The following is a 20,288-nucleotide window of genomic DNA, read 5'->3' as shown; positions in this document are numbered from 1 at the left end:
TTGCTTTGGGTTTGCTACCATGACACCACATAGGCGGTATGTGTGTTTATGTATGTGGGTTTAATAGTTTTGAAAATAATGCACAGCATGTTTGTGTCAGCTGGCAGTGAGTGACAGGTGTACTTTAGATGAACTCTATAAATAAAAAGATCAGCTTAACTTTTATGGAGAAATTATCTCCATATAGCTGATTTTCAAAGTCCTCCCACTTTAGATAGCTAAGGGTTAAAAAACTTGCCTATATGCTCAGGTGTGCTGCTTCTATGGAGAAAAGTCTTATTTTAGTTAAAAAAATAAAATAAAAAAGCGACAAAGGGGAATCTGCAACCATGATGCAATATTAATATGAGGAGCTAAACCAAGCACTGTCATTTTCGATGAGATAATGCACTGAATAAGGTGCTGGGAAAGCGACCAAATGGATGTCCCCAAAATAGCAGAGCTAAAACAAACCACATAGCTTTTCTAAATCTGCAGTTGCATATTCACATTGTTATTAAGATGAAGAAGTAGGTCAGACATCTTTTTCAGCTAAAAAACTGAAACTGGTTTGGATTAGCGGCGTGCCAGACAGTAAAGCAACCACTGATAAAAACTATATTGTAACATTATACAACACAATCCTTTTTTTACATAACTGTAATGTATAATGTAACATACAGTGATGTAAGGTAAACACACACTGATGTATGGCAGGATGCTGCAGAATAACATATCGCTACATAGCATCGCATAAGGTACCTGACATAAACAGTGATAAAAATTACCCAAGTACACTTACTCATGTGCTGCACTTAAATACAATTTTGAAGCACTTTACTTGACTATTTTCTTTTTAAAGAAACTCTACATTTCTACTTCACAACATTTCTGTGACAGCTTTAACTACCAGTTAGACTGACTTGATTTTTTCAGACAAAATCCACTGGCTTATAAAATTTGATTGAGGTGCAGTTAAACTACCAATAGCATGTAAGCTCTTTAGCTGCAACTTGGCCAATTGCAAGATTTAATTGCTGCTCATATGTTAATGCATCATAAAAATCCAATAATATGCATAATATATACTTCTGTACTTTACCTTCTCCCAGGGTATGCTTACATAGTGGTATTGATACTTTTACTTGATACTACAAAAGGATCTGTGTACCTCCTCCACTCCTTCCATGATGCAATAATGACACAACAAAGTAAAGTGAGAAACTGAACTTAATATAATGCACTGTAATGCCAACACCTAATCAGCAGAACCCAAAGCAATATGCAGAGATAAACCAATACTTCAGCCAACAGCATGGTTACACTTCATCAGCATTTATACTGCATGAGAGGAGCATCTGACTCACCGACACAGAGTGGGAGGGGACTGTCCCATGCCCTCCTTTCCCCCCTCAAGCAGGTGAGCACCTCGGGGCCCTTCAGGGTATAGCCAGGGTCACAGCTATATGACACAGTGCTCCCTGCAAAATGACCTTTGTCCTCCCTCTTGTAGCCAAACTGGGGAACACCTGGATCCTCACATTTCACCAGCTCAAAACCTTGAAGAAAGAGAGGGAGAGGGAAGAGAGGTACAAGGACAAGGATTAGGGGAGTATTGAAGAAGGTATTAATGTGATTTTAATGCAGCAACATGGAGAGTTAGAAAATGACATATCAGCATATAAAACTATGCTAAGATGTAAATATTAAATGTAAAGTAAGGTGGTTTTGTTTGGAAGAGGGAGAGTGTTACTCACTAGTGAAGTGCAGTTCAAAGCCTTTACTGGTGTTATCTGCATTGCTGATGAACTCCAGCCACATGGAGCTGGAGGTGGAGTTCAGGGTTGTGTCTAGCAGCTCGCTGCCTGTAAACACCCCCAGCAGACGAGCCTTATTACTGTTGCCGTCAAAGACCTGAAAGGGAGAGAGAGAGTGTGTGGGAGGAACCATCTGAATTAAGGCGATCAGGTGTGCACACACAGATAGAGAGCTAACAAGGCTGCATATGCACAAACAAGAAGGGTATATCTCCCGCCAGCCGCTCACTTTGAGTACGTCATCCTCCTCCAGTCTGAAGTCGCGTGCTCGTAGCTGGATGCCTTTGCCAGGCTGCGTTTGGATCGAGTAGATGCACTCGTGGTTGTTGCCGTAGTAACCGGGGTAGTTGGGCGAGAGCAGCACCCCTTGCATGCCAGTCACGGATGAGCCGCATTCAGCTAGAGAAAAAGAGAGGGAGCAGAGAGAGAGAGACAGACAGAGAGAGGGAGAGAGAGAGAGTGGAGTAGATAGGGAAGGAAAAGGTGGTGGTGTTGGAGAGAGCAGAAGACATGTCAATCGCTATATGCTTGAAACTTAGAGTGTATTTATTCATGCTGCCATGCATAGGGAGATGGGAGAGGTGATGGGGAGAAGAATATGGTCACTGACTACACCTGAATGCTGAGTGGCACATCATCATAATCACACTGCAATCTGAATATGATTAACAGTAATTTCTGCTCTATTTGAAAAGTGCCTTTTTCTGAATCACATCAAGGGAAAGGCTGAAAAAAAGGGGGGTTCTATAGCAAAATAGCTGCCAGAATTTAAATGACCACAAATATGCGAAGAATTTTAACTTCATGAATGCAGTGAGGTAAGATGAGGTGAGGAGATGGGACTGTTTGGGAGGTACTGTATACAGAAAAGTATCGAATTTCTAAAATAAGGCTGAATATGATGGAAGTATGAAAAAGACAAAATTGTGTCACCGCTGCCATCCTTCAAAGATCTGGGTTTATCTAGAGGCAAAAACAACCAAGAGCTGCGAGCTACAGAAAGCTAAACATGAACAAACGAGGCAGCCAAGTGATTGTCAGGAAACTGCTCGACGTACTTCACAAACGCTTAAACACTGGGAAACAAATCACATATTATTGGTGTGGGTAAAGAAAATAAATATGACTTCACAATATTTGTTAAACTGTAATTATTTGTTTTCAATACTGTCAAAATTGTAATGCTTACAAATTACTCTCTAAGTTTAGAAAGAAAGAAAAATGCAAGTGGTGAATATATTCTCATTAAGTAATTGGTATTAGTAGTTCACCGCTGTTTCCCATATGCAGTTACTGTTTAACATGCAAAGGACAAACACAAGTAGGTCAATCACCAACAGTGGTCTGTGCTTTACCTATCATTAGTGCCATTAGGTTAAAATTCATATTCATATCAACACACAAATGCAGCTCTTAAGGTTTGATGCATTGTAGAATCAACACACTGACCTAAATCTTTGCAATTTGACCCGTCATGTTTCCCTGGCACTAGCAATCGAGCAGCATCAATAATTAACATGTTTCAGCTCCTTAATGTCATCCTCATTAGAGTAGCTGCTCTATATAATTTGGACAAAGTCAAAAAAGCTGTTTCTGGGAAGCTATCCAATGACGAGACAAAACGTGGGCGAATGAAGAGACGATAATGAGGAGGATTGAAAGGAAAATGCCTCGTCTTCCAACGTGACTGGCAGTTTTGTACATTTCCTAATGAGTGGGTGTAAGTGAAAGGGCTGGTGACATGGCTTTGTGAAGGGATTACAGGAGGGGGAGTGACAAAAGTCAAAATAAAGCATGTGACCACCTACCAACACACCTTGGCAGAGGGGAACTCCACACCCGCCTCCTGCCCCCTAAGCACACCACCCTCGCCGGACCCTCTAGACGGTAACCTGGGAAACAGGAGAAGATGAGGGCGTCGCCCACACCATACTGCAGGCCCTTTCTGGTGCTGTAGGGCGGGATTCCAGGATCTTCACACGGCTCCAAATCATACTCTATAAAAACAGAGGAAGAATAAAAATTGGTAATGTAATGTAACAATAAGAGGATTTTCTTTCCTTGTGTTGTATTTGTTTTTATTTGTACCTAGACAATACTGCCTCATTGATGCAGCTTCCTATGATGTATAAATGTGTGAAAGCATAAATTTAGCCAATTAAGACTTCTGTCATGCTTTGAAAGGTTGAGAAAACGTTTAAACAGATAATATGAGGGGCAAATCAAGCTTAAGTAAGTTGAATCCCTATTAAATCCAATTTCACATCTAAAAATCATTCATTAAATTTATTCATTCAGTGTTTTTCATCTTTCCTGCAAAATCTAATATTTTTTGAGAAAGGTGGGAGTGGTATTTCAAACTGTCAGCAATAGTTGATATTCTTTTTACTGTATCCATGTGTTCATATCAAGGAGTGCTATGAGAGCAAAAGAAGGTGAAATGATGCTCTCGGTGGGTAAAGGGTCATCTGTGCTCAATCCTAATTGATTCATTTAAAATTAATCAATTCTCTTGATGTTAATGTTGATGTTTTCACTCTCAAGTGCATGCAATTACATATTTCTAAAAGACATGGGATGATTATTGATTATTATTTGTCTTTTTGTCTGTGGTGGCATCCTCCTAAGGCCTGTTTGTGTCAATAAGCTATTGAAAGAGACCCTTGTTATTAAAAGGTCATGGCAAGTGTCTGATCCATACTCAGGAGCCTGAGACATCCACTCTCAACATGATTCTTAGGTGCTTAATGGTCTGATCTCTCTCATCCCACTTTCTCGGTCTCAGTCTCTTCCAAATGATTAGCATAGCTCAGCTCTGCTGTGACCAGCACTTTCAGCTGTCCCTCTATTCCTCTCTCAGTGTTTCGAATGACTAAATCCATTCTCACCGGAGAAAGTGATGTTGAATCCCTCGTAGGAGACAGAGAAGTCGGAGAGGAAGCGGATCTGAGCCGTGTAGTTTCCAAACAGGCCGGCACTGAGAGGCGGGGGCAACGTGGAGCCTGTCAGCCTCCACAGGGGCTGAGAGAAGCTGCTGTTCTCCGTCACCAACAAATGGTCATGAGGGCTCTCGAGGTGGAAGGTGTGGAAGGTGAACTGGACACCTGAATAAGAGACGAGGTGAGATCCAGTTCTTATGTTTGACCTTTGCGTAAGTGGAAGTCTTTGTGGGGGATTCCTATTACTATATATATATGTACAAATACTATATTCAGCAAGGGAGAAAAATAATTACACAATGAGTCTTATAATTCAGTGAAGACAAGGTTTAACACTTTCAGGCTGGGTCTTTGGACTTATGTGAAACATAATCTCATTTCATAATGCAGCATACAGCATCAATTCCCTGTCTTCCTCCCTTACTACTTATCAAACACATTTCACCCATGCAGAGCGAGCATCTGCAAATAAGTCTGTGTCAATTTGATGCAAGCGTGCTACCAAAGGTGACATGACTAGAGAGCAATCCTGCGGTGTTGTAGCCCTAGGCCAACCTCTCAGCACTCCAGTCGTCCACAGACAGCTTGTTCGGCAGAATAAAAAGGCCACTCGGTGGGGGGAAATGACATTGTAAGGGAAATTGAATTTGACTGCCGCATGTGTTGACACGGAACTTGTCTGCTAACCTTTGCCATGGGAGGTCTCGATTATCCACGTGCAGTTCAGGTTGTGTGGGTAAAAGTCTGGAAAGCCAGGTGACAGGATGGTGCCGACGTTGCCCTGGATGTAACCTCCACACAAGGCTGGCAAATGGGAACACACGCAGAAGATGGATGAAGGGGAGGAATGAGGAGAAGAGCGGAGAGGCGACATCAGAGAGGGCAAAGAGGACAGAAAGAAAAATTTCCCGGAAAAAAAACATTACAAAACTTGTCTGTGCATTTACAACATGGTAAAATGCATTTTGCAAGAGATGCCCTTCAAAAAAGCATAAAAAGGAGAGAGTGGTATCATCAGTATCATTACCGAAGTGGGCAGAAATCAATACTGTCCTTAAATATAAAAGCATTTACAGATGAGGAAAAAGGGAAACATCAAAGGTTAAGCTCACTGCCATACATATAAAACATTTATGATGAAATGAGGAAGAAACTTTTAAAGTCTAAAACAAGAGTCGTAGAAAGAAACACTATCATCTTATATAGATTTTATAATAAGTCAGAAATATATAGAGATTTAAATGTGATGCAATATGAGGCAAAGTGCTCAAAACCATTTCTCATCTGCAACAACATACAACAATGAATTTAGCTTTAATCCCATTTATGAATAGGCGGAAATCTGGCAGGCTGCTGTTCATTTCTAGGTCAATATTATGGAACGTACCATCGCAGCTAGGCAGGGGGCGGCTCCACTGAAAATTGGGTTCACATTCTAAAGGCTCCGTGTCACTAAGCGTGTACCCTGCTTCACAGCTGAATGTGACCAAAGCCCCCACGTAGAAGTCATTGCCGTGTCGCTGTCCGTTGACAGGTATGCCAGGATCGACGCAATGATCCGACTGTAACTGCAAGGCTGGAGAGGGAGGGGACAAAAAAGAAAAAGAGAGTAAGCACACAATCAAAGACACACACTGACATATATACAGAAAAATCCACCCGCTTGCAGTATAATTAGGCTTTTATCCTGTTTTCAATAGGTTGAGTGCAGGTCGATGAATGTTAAAAAGCAGTTTGCGCTCCCAAAGCAGTTCTGATAAATAATTTACACAAACATCCTTTATCAACAGGAATGAACCAATGAGAAGTTTCAGAGCTCCCACTCAACCTTGCATAGTTTCTAACTAAGTAGTGAGGGTAAGATTGTTTTAAGGAGCGAATTACTGCATGAGTGAAGACAAGTGTGGGAAAAGTGTGTATGTATGCGCATATGGCAGTGTATTTGGATTTTTGTGTGTCAAGACAGGATATATCTGACAGAATAATCTCAACCCATTTACTTTCTAATTATAGGTGTTCTAATAAGAATGGCTTCGTGGTGAAATTGAGAGCCTGCGGAGATTGTATTTACAGCCATGACTCAATAGCTTTTACCAGTACTTTGAACAAGGCTCACGGCTGTTCTGGCTCTGATTTGGTCTGTACGTAATGGATTCATTTCTGTTAGGACTTTGTGAGCCATGGGTGAAGAGTATATGTATCCTGTAACTTTGTGTATAGGTTGGACTATAAACCCTTACTTTCGTAGCGAATGCGAAAGCCGATGTCAGAGTGGCTCTTGTCGGTGGAAAAGAGGAGATACAGGAAGTTGGAGGTGCTGATGAGAAACTGGGGAACCTGAGTGCCTTGGTAACTGCCAATCAGAGGTGAAGACGGGAAACGGCCATCACGCACCTCCAAGACGTCATAGTTGACTTCTGTGCGAAACCTGGGAACAGGGAACAAGGCATTTTTATTCACTGTGCCTGCTGATTTCGCAGAAAAAATGGTCACTACTGAAACAGAATATCAGCTGAAATGATAAGGGCCTTCAGGGCAGTTTGCGCATTATTACCTGTTGTACGCAGCGGGGCACTGTGTCAAAATTTACATAATGAATATCTCAACATAAATTTCTATTTAAGTGAATTACCACGAACAGGGATTCAACAGGGATGTACAGTTCATTTTTGCTCCAGGGCTTGAAGTGGGATATTCTGCTTTTGGGCAAATGGGCAAAGCTAAGTAAAATTTAGAATTAAAAAGAAAATACAAACAACACTGCAAACCAATGTGAAAAGATCACACAAAATAGAAACACGCATTTCTGACATCTGTTCTCAATTAAAATCTTACAAAACGTAAAGATGAATCCACTTATTTGACTGAACAGACAATCATTTAAAAAAGATTCTGACAAAAGTGACTTTAAACATCAAGCAACCTTTTTAAAATGTATTTATCTACAAGAGCTTCTTAAGAACACCACTGTCAAAGGCCACCTCAGGGTTCTTGCTCATTGTAATGCTGGAAGAAAAAGTAACTTTAAAAACAAAAAACATTCTGAAAGCAGGTTAAATGTAATTATTTGCACACATTGAGTTTTGGGAAACCCTGAGACATTTGGCATGCTGTGGTGAGTGCATCTATGCGGCGTGCATGTGTTTGTGCATGCGTGCGTGCTCGTTCTGTATTTCCGTTCTTTGTTGCCAGGGCCGCTTCATCTTCAAAGCCATGAATAAATCGCTTAGTTTCAGAACCGTGTCATCTAAATGAAACGGTTTGTGATATTTTATTGATGTTACATAAAAATTAAAGAGCAACAAACATTTATGTTGTTTTCATTTTGCATGGCATGCTGTCGTGGCAGGGACGGGGATGAGATGGGCTCGCAAGGATAAGCCTTGGTGAGACGCTAATGTAGCGTTTGATCCTGCGACTGTAAGTCTCTCTCTTTCTCTCTCTCAAACATCAGGACAAATTACCTCTTCTCCCATCTCTCCGGTTTCCCCTTGACAGGCCATCTCTATTTACATACGCATGTACATTTACATACTTGCAGGTCTTGGTTGGGTTTCTTTGTGCGTGTGTGTGTGGATAAACTGCAAGTATATCTGTGGATCTCTTCAGGGACTGGGGTATCAAATGAAAGGATATAATACTTATGAGCGCTTACTGAATAAAACATTGTGTTATCCTAGTTGGGACCGTATGTTAATGTGCATTAGATCTACTGCATTTTCCCCCAGTAAGAAGAGACAAAAAGATTAAAGGAAATGATAGATAGCAGAGTGATGAAGGAGCTCACGTGTTGAAGCTGTGAGAGGGTAAAAGCAAGAAAAATTCATGCTTGTTCTGAGATGTGCCAGCAGTTGCTATCTGGGTGACTCACTTGTCGAAGATGATCTTGATGGGGTAGCCCGGAGGAGCCTCAATGATCCATTCACAGTTAAGGGCCTCCTTATAGAGTTCCGGCCAGCCAGGGGATAGGATGATCCCACTGGGAGCTTTCAGATCTCCTCCGCATGGGGCTAACAGATGAAAAGAGTAGAAATGGAGAGAGAGAAGGAGAGAAAAACAGCTGATATATGACAATGTCCACAAATGATCCCATGCATCAGCTGGGGCTCATCTCATTTCCTTTACTGCCAGGGGTCTATCTAATGTAAATTGGTGACAGCTCACTTCAAGGTTAACCATTCCTCCTGAGAATGTGTCTGTTATTGCACGTGTGTGAGAGTGCACGGACACAAGCATGTGCGCTGCGTATCTCTGTGAATGCATAGGGTTCCTCCCCTGTGCTGTTGCCTTTAAATCTGTCATCAAACTCCTCCTACAAAGGGTGCCACTGTCGCTGCCATCAAACGGAGAAAACGGAGCATTTCTCCGATTGCTGGCACAAAAAGACACTTGAGCACATCGACCCCTCTCCCTTACCCTCATCTCTGATACTGCTCACTTTGCCATGCATCTCTTTAAAGGCCTATCCTTAACCAGAACACACAGACACAGTGGAGGGCTTAGTTACAGTGCCAGCTCCTTGCTCCCTTTGAAGTGGAATGATTTAATCAGCCAACTCAGCATACTGAAGGACATCTATAAAACGCATTACGCTACAAACGCATGGGTATGATAGATGGTCTCGAAGGAATACAAAGCTGCTGTGGCACACACTGGGGGAAGTGACATGTTTTAATAATGGTTTCTCCTTTGCGTATCATGAACAGTGAACCTGATTAGGCCCCTTAAGACTCCTAGCCATGTCTGTCGCTGAGTGTGATATGCTGCTGGTGTACAAGAACCTTTGCTGGTTAACACCTAGCTGTATCTTAGCTTTGCCAGACACATTAGCCTTTTATGGTTTGCTGGAAATAGTTTATTGACAACTGAGTCAGAGAAGGGTAAATGGATGGTTCAGCAATCTGCATGCAAACACAGCATGTCTACTGCATCACATACTTGAATGAACAAACCCTTTATATCATCACTAGCCTCAAGTCAGATCTCAGTGATCCTCCACAGAAAGTTTTAGCACATTAATTAATTATATCTGCATCAGCTGTAAAATAAATTGAATTCATGGAATTTAAGAAAGGCAGCAAATCAATTTTCAGACTGATTTCTGCTGAAGCTTTTCACAAATCCGTCCACTATTTAGGTTCACTACAATCCTCAGATGTAGTGATGTTGCATTTCTAGCTGGAATGAACATTGAGACATACTACAGTTTCATCAGTTTATAACAGTTGTATATACGCTAACACAGTGGGCACCCAGCTAATGAGGTGCTAGACCACGGAACAAATGCTTTGCAAAGAAAAGATACACACATCTTCTGCTTAGCAACTAAACTTCTCTACATATTTATCCTGGTGGTATCGTTTTTTTTCTGGGCCACACAGTGTGCAGTTGTATGCAAAAGTATGGGAAACCCTGGGCTAAAATACACAGTTTGTTGATTTTTGAAAAGAAGGAAATACAACTACAGACATTAAAATGCATCTTTCTTCACTAGAACAGTGCACAACCACTCCCCTGTTGGCTAAACCTCCCTGCAGGTGCTGTGCGGTCACAAAAGTCAACAAAATACAGTATGCAATTTACCCAGGGGTTCCCTAACTTTTGCATACAACTGTAGCCATGCCAAAACCACTATAAATATATCAATGTATAACCGCAAAGGGTGTGATAATGAATAAAAAAAATTAGTAAAAGCCTATCTAGCTAGTTATGAAAAAAACTTCTCCTCTCCCTTAACCCACCTTCACAACGGGGAACGGCGTTATCCCACACCACATTGCCATCCTTGAGAATGCAGGAGATTGTTTGAGAGCCGTGGGTCTTAACGAAGCCCTCTTCACACAGGAATGAGATGGAACTGCCCAGCTGAAGGCTTTCACCGAAGCGTTTCCCGTTAACAGGAACACCTGGGTCTGGGCACTCGTTGTGGCGAAATGCTATTGGGAATGTAGAGAGAAGATGGGGTTAGTGAGAGGATCAAGACAGAGATCAAGGTCAAATGTACAGAAAATGTGTTTTGTCATCATTACAAAAAGCCTTTGTTTGATGAAATCTTTAAAATGAAATGAAGAAAGTGTCACTTGCATGAAAACACAAGAAAAAAGCAGCACATGTTACTCTGCTGTTATATATTACAACATCTATGCAAAGATGCTAATTTCCATGGAAATTCTAAAAATAATTACCCAAGTTTCCTAACAAAACTTTTTTCCTTCTTCTGTCAGCATTTAGCAATGCCAGCATTTAACAAGAAGAAATTAGTTTCACTTAGTGAGTCACATTGATTCACCCTGCCGCAGTAATTCTAGCGGGCGGGAAACCACACAGTATGCAGATCATCAGGGGCCTGCTGAATGATACGAGGAGCAAACAAACTCAGGAAATTGTTTTTATACATCCTCAAAACTTTATCTATCAGACTTCTTCGATGAGAAGGTACCGGTTAGAAAGGCCACGCAGTCGCACAAGAAGAGGCATAACCCTGGAACACGGCCTGTAAACAAATATATCACCTGTGCCACTATCTTTCTCACTTACTCTCTCGCTCTCACTCTTGTACACACACATGCGCAGGTAGGTGACACATGTAGGTGTTGATGAATCCCTCTTCTGTAGCCATTGGACCCAAACAGAGTGCCAGCCACACCTCATCCATCACGATCATCTTATTTATTAACGTGCCAAAAATCCCCTCAATACAGTTTGGCATGTCCTTAATTAACATGAATGATGGAAGTTGTCCGCTCAGCCCCACAACCCCCCTACCCCCACCAAAAACACAGTCCTGCAGTTAGATGACACTGTTCTCAGGAACTAACAGTCATCTCCAATTAACTGCTCTTGACATCCATTCACCACGCTGAATTGGTTATTTATTTATTCATCTAACTTGCTAATGAATGTATTAGGCACCATGTGTTGCCCACATTGTGACTTTACAGTGCAGCACCTGGGTTGGGGTAGATGACATATTTGCTAATGAGCTAGAGGCCAGGTTCCAATAGCATTCTGGGTAGACTGAGGTATGGCTGAGGTATGGTTAAACTTGAGTAGAAGTGGTATAAGCTAAAACCAAAACAAAAACGCTTAATTTCTACATAGCTCTGTGTATGCCAGCTATCCGGATGTCCATTTATACATATGGGAACGTCCGTGATCTCCAACCTGCGTGGAAAATTCATACTTCCGTTTTCTTTTTTGACATTTTGAACTTCCGGGCAGACCGTCTGCACTGTGTGCCACAGGAAGTTAGCATGAAAACGCATTAGCTAACATCTCAATTGCGTGTTTAGCTAACATTGGTAGCATGCTAACTGTGTGACATATACAGAGCATGTATAGTGCGTACGTCTTCTTACAAAATATTTCACAACACTTTCTACACACCTGGCAGACCAACCTCCTCCACTTTCCACAATACTGGGCGACGTCAAACCGACAAAATTAGCTTTTTTAGCACACTCCCTCCCGTGGCTGCGGTGATGTTTTTATCCATCCGTAAAGGCGTGCATTTCCCTTCTTTGAACACTGGGGGGTGTACTCCGTATATTAGACGGAATATCGAATACAAAACATAACTGTGTAACCTAAGATGCTTTCAGAGTGCACGACCATAGTGTAGCAGAGTAAATGTGCATACAAATAACATAACAAAATGTTAAAACAACTACTATTACTGCTACTATGGGATATTATGGAATAGTAAAATGCCCTTCATTTCTGATGAGTTCAGGCTGAATGGCTGTAAAAACTTTGTTTTAGGGACAGCACTCTCTGTGTGGAAGGTGTTATTTGCGGTGCATGTAATGTTAAATGAAAGAAGGTAAGGTGGGCTGAAAAAGGTTTCATCACTGTAACTGTTCTGGTGTCTAACCACCTCACTAATTACTACTACTACTAATGATATGCTCTCAAATAGCTAAATACATAAACCAGTGTCTTCCTTTCTAATCCTGTGGTGGGCTGAAGGTGAGATGTACAAACTAGGAGTTACAAGAATAAAAAACTGTAAAAGTAAAAATAACATTTTATTGCGTGCATGAAAGTGCGTCACTGCAACTAATCTTCGTGCCGAGTTTTACTGAGACAAACCTCCCAACGGCACCTTAACTATCTATGAAATAGCTTTGTGGGTTTATAAGGTTAGGGTTAGACACTTTGTATGGAGATATTTATTTTGGGATGTGGAAGAATGCAAAGATCAGGCTCATTACACAATAGAGCATACGCAATGAATGCAATAATACTGCTGCCAACCCCTCACGGTACAGTATATCCATGAAATGAGCTTACCAGCACGCAGCCAACATGTACTGCGTTCAACTATAAAACCCATCTGGAATTTCCTCAGAAGTCAGCAGCTACCCAGAATAGAATATAATGAGCACTGCCGCAATGTATCTGTCAGGTAAGGGTGCTGCATCTTTGTTTGGGTTTTTATTTAAATGTCAAGTCTCTATTTAGACAATAAAGACAGGGGTTTTTGTCATTTCTCTATGCGACTGTGCATGTGAGTGTGTAATGAATGTGTTGCTGATGGGTGGAAGAGTTTACGCAGTCTGTGGGAGACAGGCACATAGATATGGCAGATGAATCATGAGCCCTATTGCACTGCACACAAACACACACACACACACACACACACACACGAATACAAAACATCCAGTCAGGGTGGGCTTTTGTGATAAGCTTTAAAGACTTCCCTTTATCTCTTTTGAAGCAGTACGTACTTGTAAACGTGATGTTAAAGCCTCTGTCTGTGTAGGTGTGGTCAGTCAGGAACTCCAGTCGTGCCACGTGGGCACTAGTTGTTATGGGAGGAGGCAGGATGTCACCAGAGAAGGTCCCCAGGATAGGAGACTCAGCCTGATAGAGATAGATAAAGATTTTTCTTTGATGAAACCAAAGGTATCATGAACTAAAATGGGAGAAAAGTCAGTAGTAAGGGAGTAAACAGCTCAGACAGTGAAGAAGACATATAATGATACAATGACAAACAAGTCCAATGAAATTCAGAGAGAGGTTGTTTGGATCGTGCACATAATTATACAGGCTGCTTTTCCTACTGACAGGCACAAAGTAACTGAAGACAACAGCTTATAATTCAGCACTACCTTTCCTCCGTCTTTGATCGAGAGGAAGTCAAACTGCTTCTCCATGCTGAGATCATTGAAGGCCAGATTGATTCGGCTCTCAGGGTTGGTGATGATCAGCCACACACAGTGCATATTGTTTCCATACTCCTGAGGGTAGTTGGGAGACAGCAGCACCCCGGACGGAGTGGTAAAGTTGAAGAAGCAGGAAACTGTAGGAGTGATGAAGACATACAGACGGAGGGAGAGGGAGAGAGAAAGAAATAAAACAAAGTCACATAAAAATGAGGACTGTTTAGGAGGCTGACAACATGGTGCAAGACAATATGATCTGATTTATTTTATTGAACCTGTCACAATCCACCTCACATCCCACATATACTGTAGACAACTAACAGACCAGGGAGAGAGTCTTATTTCAAGACACCACTATATATTGTCTTGCAGCATAAGCACATATATGTGCACAGTGTCTGTAACCTTGGGCTTACAAAGGCCTCATTGGAAATGAAAAAAGACATAAGTCTAAATGTAATAAAAGTTGCCAATAATGTTGGGCAACAAAAAGACAGTTGTGGTTTATTGTGACAAAATCTGTTTCTCTACAAGGATGAACTTGGAAAGCGTGATTTACTAATGGAAGCAATAGCTGCGCACATTAAACTTCATCTGACAGGAAGAGCCAACTAAAAACAACATGTCTTTTTTAACCAACGCTGTGAAATGAAAATGGGGATAGAAGAAGACTAAGCCTCAAAAATTTGGAAATGTCTAACTACAAAAAACATTGTTTCCAATCAATGTCTAGTAAAAAAATGTGTTAAAACTGTGTTGGCAATGAAAATGAAAAACACTGTCATCTGTCTCCCTGACTACTGACAAGGCTGTCACTTCATCCCAGTTGTTCCAGTAGATGTGCTTAGAGAGTAACAGCATGTTACTGGGCAGATGTAGCCTTCCTTAAAAAGCCAGCCCACACTTTCTGCTTTGTTCATGGTGCCGTAGCAAGGCTAAACAGGCATATGCTTAGATAAGGAGCCATATGAAATGGCAGCACCGACAATGCTCTCCTTCAAAGAGACATTTTACAACTGATGGGACAAACAAGCCACTTTTTGACTGTCATTGCTATTTGCTCACAGCAGCGTTTCTGGAGTTGTCAAATTTCTCGACTGTCCACTATCACTGCTGAGGATAATCCTGATATGAGAAACGCAGCCACGCAAAGAAACTCATGCAGGAGTTTTGACAAGGTTTCAGAATTGAATGTTGTCATCTGAAACCCTCTTACTTTGTTAATTGCTCCAGCGTCTGGCTGCTGGGATCTATTGATGGTCAGGGGATATTCCCCAAAAGAAACCTGAGTTTACAAAACTGACGTAGGTTGGCTTTTTAAGGCAAGGGCTGTGTCCAATTGTGAATGTGCATCTTGGACAACTTCCTGGTGTCTGGTGGGCATGTAATAATGATACTCTACGTTCAAAGGCTGGAGAGAGATCAGTGAGGTAACTTGAGTCACTAACAGAGAACACTACTTTCTTTCACAAATGAACATTACATTGATATTCAAATATGCACGGGAGCTTTAAATAGCCCAGTTGTCGGGACACAGCTGCTTGAATTTGATGACATTTTGCTTAGTTTCGCATTCATGTGTGATTTGTTTATAACTTCATTCCTGCATTTGCCTTAGAAACAGTTAGGTATTAAATACAGTGCAGTAGGCGGATAAACAGAATGTACTCCAACATAACTGTTGACAAAAAGTCAGTAAATGGCCCAAGGTAGCAACAGTAACTAAGGGTTGGTGAGGTTTAGGATTGGTCAGTTGAGATTAGTGTGATTTTAAAAAGGGCCCATGCACTGTTCTCACTTGAATAAATGGGATATGAATAAATAAATAAATACATATCTCTTAATACCTAATGCACACAAACAATTAGGCAATCAAGTGTACATTTAGGAAAGCATATCATCTTATTAACATTATCAACTTCAATGACAAAGACAAGCATGCTGCATTGTGTCTACACGACTAAAACAGTTAATTGAATGTTAACTAAATAAACAGTGTTTCTCTGCATTATGTAGCCAAATTGACTCTTGTGCCAGCATCCTCTCTGTCAGTCAGCTCAGTGATGTTTATCTAGATACTGCAGCTTTTTGTCCGCCCTATTATCTTATCAATAATACAAAAGTGAGCATTATCTGCATGGTCAGCTCTATTTTCCTTCTCCCCTCATCCTCTAACGCTCTCACACTCTGTGTTTGTCTTTCATGGCGTTAATTAGCTAATAAGCCCTCCTATTGTTTCAAAATCCACAGCCTCTGCTAGGCAAACTGTAGGGATAATCTGACCATTTATTATGCAGCCCTCCCTGCACTCATCTGTTACACATTTATGCACCCACATGAGCGGTGCTGTACTCATGCACATGTGTGGGCACACGGCGCATGTCGAGTCTGAACAGCGTAAGGCATCTCAAGAGCTTACAAACACAGCTGGGTTTCTTAGCCGACCACTGGTTGTTTTTCTGACAAGTGATGTTCTTCTTCCCGACCAGCTCAAAGGCGGGCAGACACTCAAAGTACAGTCTGTCTCCGTGACGAAAACCCGTCCCCTCCCGCTTGCCGTAAGCTGGGATTCCAGGATCTCCACAGCTGCCTTGGTCAATTTCTGCGTGGGTAGAAACAAACACATAGAATATTCACTATGCAAAACTGACATTGATAGTAAGTTATTATTTTAAGCAGAGAAAGATCAATGGGGGTTATACAAATAAAGACCTATTTCTATTACTAGGTATCACAGTAGAGATATAAATTTAAAGGCCACATTTTAATTATCACATTCCACCTCCCTGACTGTTCCCTCTTTGACCTGCATATTAAATCAAAAATAGAAAAATAGTATTTTTTTTAGCACCATAGACTATTATGGTAGCCATGTGGCACATGAGAAGCAGATTTTCTCCACTTCTGACACATCTCAACTCAAGGTTATTACTGACTGTAGCCTCGAGCAGACATTGACAAGATGCAACTATAGTGATACGGAGATGCAGGTAATTGTAAGTTGAGCTGGTTAACATAAAGTCAATGCAAGAATAATGCACGTGCAATCATATAGGCGGGAAAACAATGACCCCACCCTTATCACTCGATACAGTGATGTTCTGCAACTAGGACATCGCAACAGCACCATACCCAGCCCCTCCCTTCTGAGTAGACTAGCAAAATAAATTCTTTACTTGCAGGAAACATTAAGGGCATGTTAGGTCAAGAATATGGTGTGCTTTGGGTTATTATTATATTATTATGGAAAAAAGTCCTTTATTATTGTCTCCCTTGATTTAATATCTGTAAGTTCAGTAAAGTGAGAGGTCCAGGACTTGTCTGACAATGCTTAGTATAAAGACATGAACTAGGTGGAAACAGACTAAATCAAAACAAGAAATGCCTTACAACAGCACTAAAATGGTCTCATTTACCTCTCTAATCGATAATCTTTTATGAAGGTTAAAATATTGATATTACTGAAGAAATAGATCTAGTGTCTATCAGAAATAGATCATGTTTTTGTTCCCACAGCTCAGTCTTGAGATGATTTTCACCACTACTCATTTTCAGTTCCTGGTATAATTTGTCACTTCTACTGAATAAAAGCTATAACCGCTGGCTCAGCTGATGCTGCCAGTTGCCTGTTAACTTAAATTAAGCCTGGTTTAGGAGTAAGATTTGGGTTAGCCTGATTTGACCTGGGGCACTGCAAGTATAAAATACTTCAACTATGGTGAGATGTTTTGCATCAGAGACATTCTTGCTGTCTGGAGCCTTAGGCTGGATGCATATAATACATAATGGAGATTAGCAATGAATGACTGAATGAAAGAGGTCACTGTAGAATGATAGGCCAGACAAGCTTAATGACATTAAAATCAACGTGATTTTTACCATTGTTTCGTTGTGCATTTAATGTTGGACTTAATTTTCTTTGCCACTAAGTAGCCTTTACTGTCTTTTCATCTTCCCCAACAAACTGTTACTCACTAATCTTGCAAACGTCTCTCTTGCTTGTTTGCCCCCCCCCCCCGGAAATGTATCCCTCCCTTTATTGTGTGACAAACGTTCGCACTTGCGTTGGAAGCTGACGTGAGCACTTTCCTGGCACACACCCCTCCGCGACCACCCCTTTTCCCTTAAAACCACACACGCCAATTTCATTACGGCAAGATTTATGCCCGTCTTTCTTTTGCTCACTCCTCTTTCTACTTTTCCGAGGATGCAGATTGCAGATGGGAATGCTGAGGCATCCTATCGGGGCATCCGGGCGGGAGGGCGGGGACGACACAGAGCGAATAAGCTTGCTCATCCATCCAGGAAATGATGGCAGGGCCTAATACGATTTTAAATCGCACCAGGGGTGATGCTGGGTATAAATCCATACTCAGCCCTAATGATGATCATCATTTAGAACACATATTTAGAGCTCACTGTTGTTTGGATGTATGGCTGTCCTGAGGCAGCCTCATTCACAAGACAACTCATTGATCTTACATGGAAGTCACCTTTAAAAGGGGGAATGCTGAAAGCAAGTTTTAAGGTGAGCCTGAGAGAGGATTTAGGGGTAAATGAAAAAAGGGAATGTACAAACCCCAAAAGAAACCACATCTAGAGGGATAAAGCAGCAGACACAAAAATACATACATATGCAAATGCATAAAAGCACACACACAGTAATATAATCACTGGTTTGCCACTGTAACAGACTCACTGAAGTCCCCGCAGTGCTTTTCTCTGCCTCATGGGTCTCTACAATTAGAACTTTAGGGGAAATTGAGTCAATAAATACTGTATAAGCCCTTTGAAGTGTGTGTGTACATTGGTGTCTACATGTGTTTCATGTACACATGTGTTTCAGGAGTGTTTATCTATTGTTAAACACATGTTTGCAAATGTATCTCTCTGTCTCTCTCTGTGTATGTTGAGTATAAGATGATCTCTTATACACAACAGACTGTACACAGAGGCAGGAGTGAATGAAACGGCATTTGATGCTCATGAATAAGGGAAGAGACGTAATATAGCATATTTGTTGTCCCTGTTTGCTTGACATTCCAGAGTAATCCAGGCATTGTAATGGGACTCAGACTCACATGACTGTCAACAACTGCACAGCTATCTCCAAAGGCCCAGGATGACATAAAGGCTTTAATAGTCAAATTTATTTGTATAAGCCAATATTGCATAGTATGTCTCAATGGGCTTTATAGGCATACATTTCCATGTGGATCTAATTTTATAAGTACATGGCAATATAGTAACTGTGCTGTTAAGCAAAAATCAACAGTACTTTCATATCTTATTTGCAGGTACCAGCCCCATTCAAGTACTGACAATAGTATTTTGTCAACATATGGTTACACACTTACATATGATTCCCTAAATTTTAATAAATTAATAAAGAAATTGACCTCTGTGTCCTCACTGTTAGGTCCAGTCCTGTTGGTACACGCATGCGTGCATGGGAGTACATACATCCAAATATCTAAAAATTACACACACTCACTGTCAGTACAAACCACTACAGTGGTTGGGTTTAGACCTACACATGTGCATTAACACCGAATTTGTTTGCAAGCATTCAAATTTCAGCTGAAAGATTGAGGCCACTGCAGAATTCGTGCAGCCCCGACTCAAACACCAGGGTAAAGTGAGAGTGTGTGTGCTGGCGTGACTTGTGCTTGCAATTACACTTGATGATCAGGCTTAAAATACAAGTAATTGAGAATGCAAATTAGATTTTGGGTGCTCCAATCTGGGAGGTGAAGTGGTTCAAAGCGTTTCTTCCCCTTCATTAAGTAGAACTCATTGTTTTAATTACACTTTGGTTGGGCATGCTGCTCCACTTTCTCTGTTATTTTTACTGATGAAAAATAAGCATCTGTGGGCAAGGGAGAGGACTCGCTGTGCTTCTGAGAGACTCAGAACTCACAAACCCACACACAGACACAACAGAGAGCGCACATACAGATTTATAAACTCTCTCTCTCTCATTTCTGTCTTGTCTTCAAACATGCACACATATAGACACTGATTAGGCAATAGGATAAATGCATCAGCTATCTGCGGTAGGCTGTATTAATGGCCCATTGACTGTTTCTGACCGGTGTATTTTACCACAGATATCAACCATTATTGTCCTGCCGTAATTTGTGCATAGTTGCTACTGAAGCTGCAATTCGTGGCTACATTCATTTGATTCACAGATAATCCTTGGTTGCTCATGTGGTACAGACCATAAAATTACTCATCTGCAGTTCTCCATTGTGGTTTTATTAAGAGATATCGCTTGGGTCTATGTTTCATTTACAGGCTTTGTAATCTGGCTGTATTTGTGCATGTGGCACCTGGAGGTCACAGGACCTTAAGCACCTTATATATTTTTCACACTTCTGACA

The 20,288-nt window shown here is 41.2% G+C and overlaps 1 protein-coding gene across 1 annotated transcript in view; it reads right to left on the bottom strand.

The window, feature by feature from the left end:
* The window catches only part of csmd2 (CUB and Sushi multiple domains 2), a 223,016-nt gene that overhangs the window by 87,897 nt on the left and 114,831 nt on the right, over positions 1-20,288 (bottom strand). The window contains 13 exon segments of the mRNA XM_018701481.2: positions 1,347-1,538; positions 1,737-1,893; positions 2,026-2,195; positions 3,605-3,793; positions 4,685-4,900; positions 5,423-5,539; positions 6,123-6,311; positions 6,976-7,163; positions 8,607-8,745; positions 10,477-10,671; positions 13,465-13,600; positions 13,849-14,039; positions 16,322-16,504. Of these exon segments, the coding sequence (XP_018556997.2) occupies positions 1,347-1,538; positions 1,737-1,893; positions 2,026-2,195; positions 3,605-3,793; positions 4,685-4,900; positions 5,423-5,539; positions 6,123-6,311; positions 6,976-7,163; positions 8,607-8,745; positions 10,477-10,671; positions 13,465-13,600; positions 13,849-14,039; positions 16,322-16,504 (2,262 nt within the window).

Source organism: Lates calcarifer, linkage group LG3, assembly GCF_001640805.2.
Source record: "Lates calcarifer isolate ASB-BC8 linkage group LG3, TLL_Latcal_v3, whole genome shotgun sequence".
Lineage (NCBI taxonomy): Eukaryota > Metazoa > Chordata > Actinopteri > Centropomidae > Lates > Lates calcarifer.
Note: the sequence above shows the minus strand (reverse complement) of the source record. Positions and strands in the feature narration are given on the sequence as shown.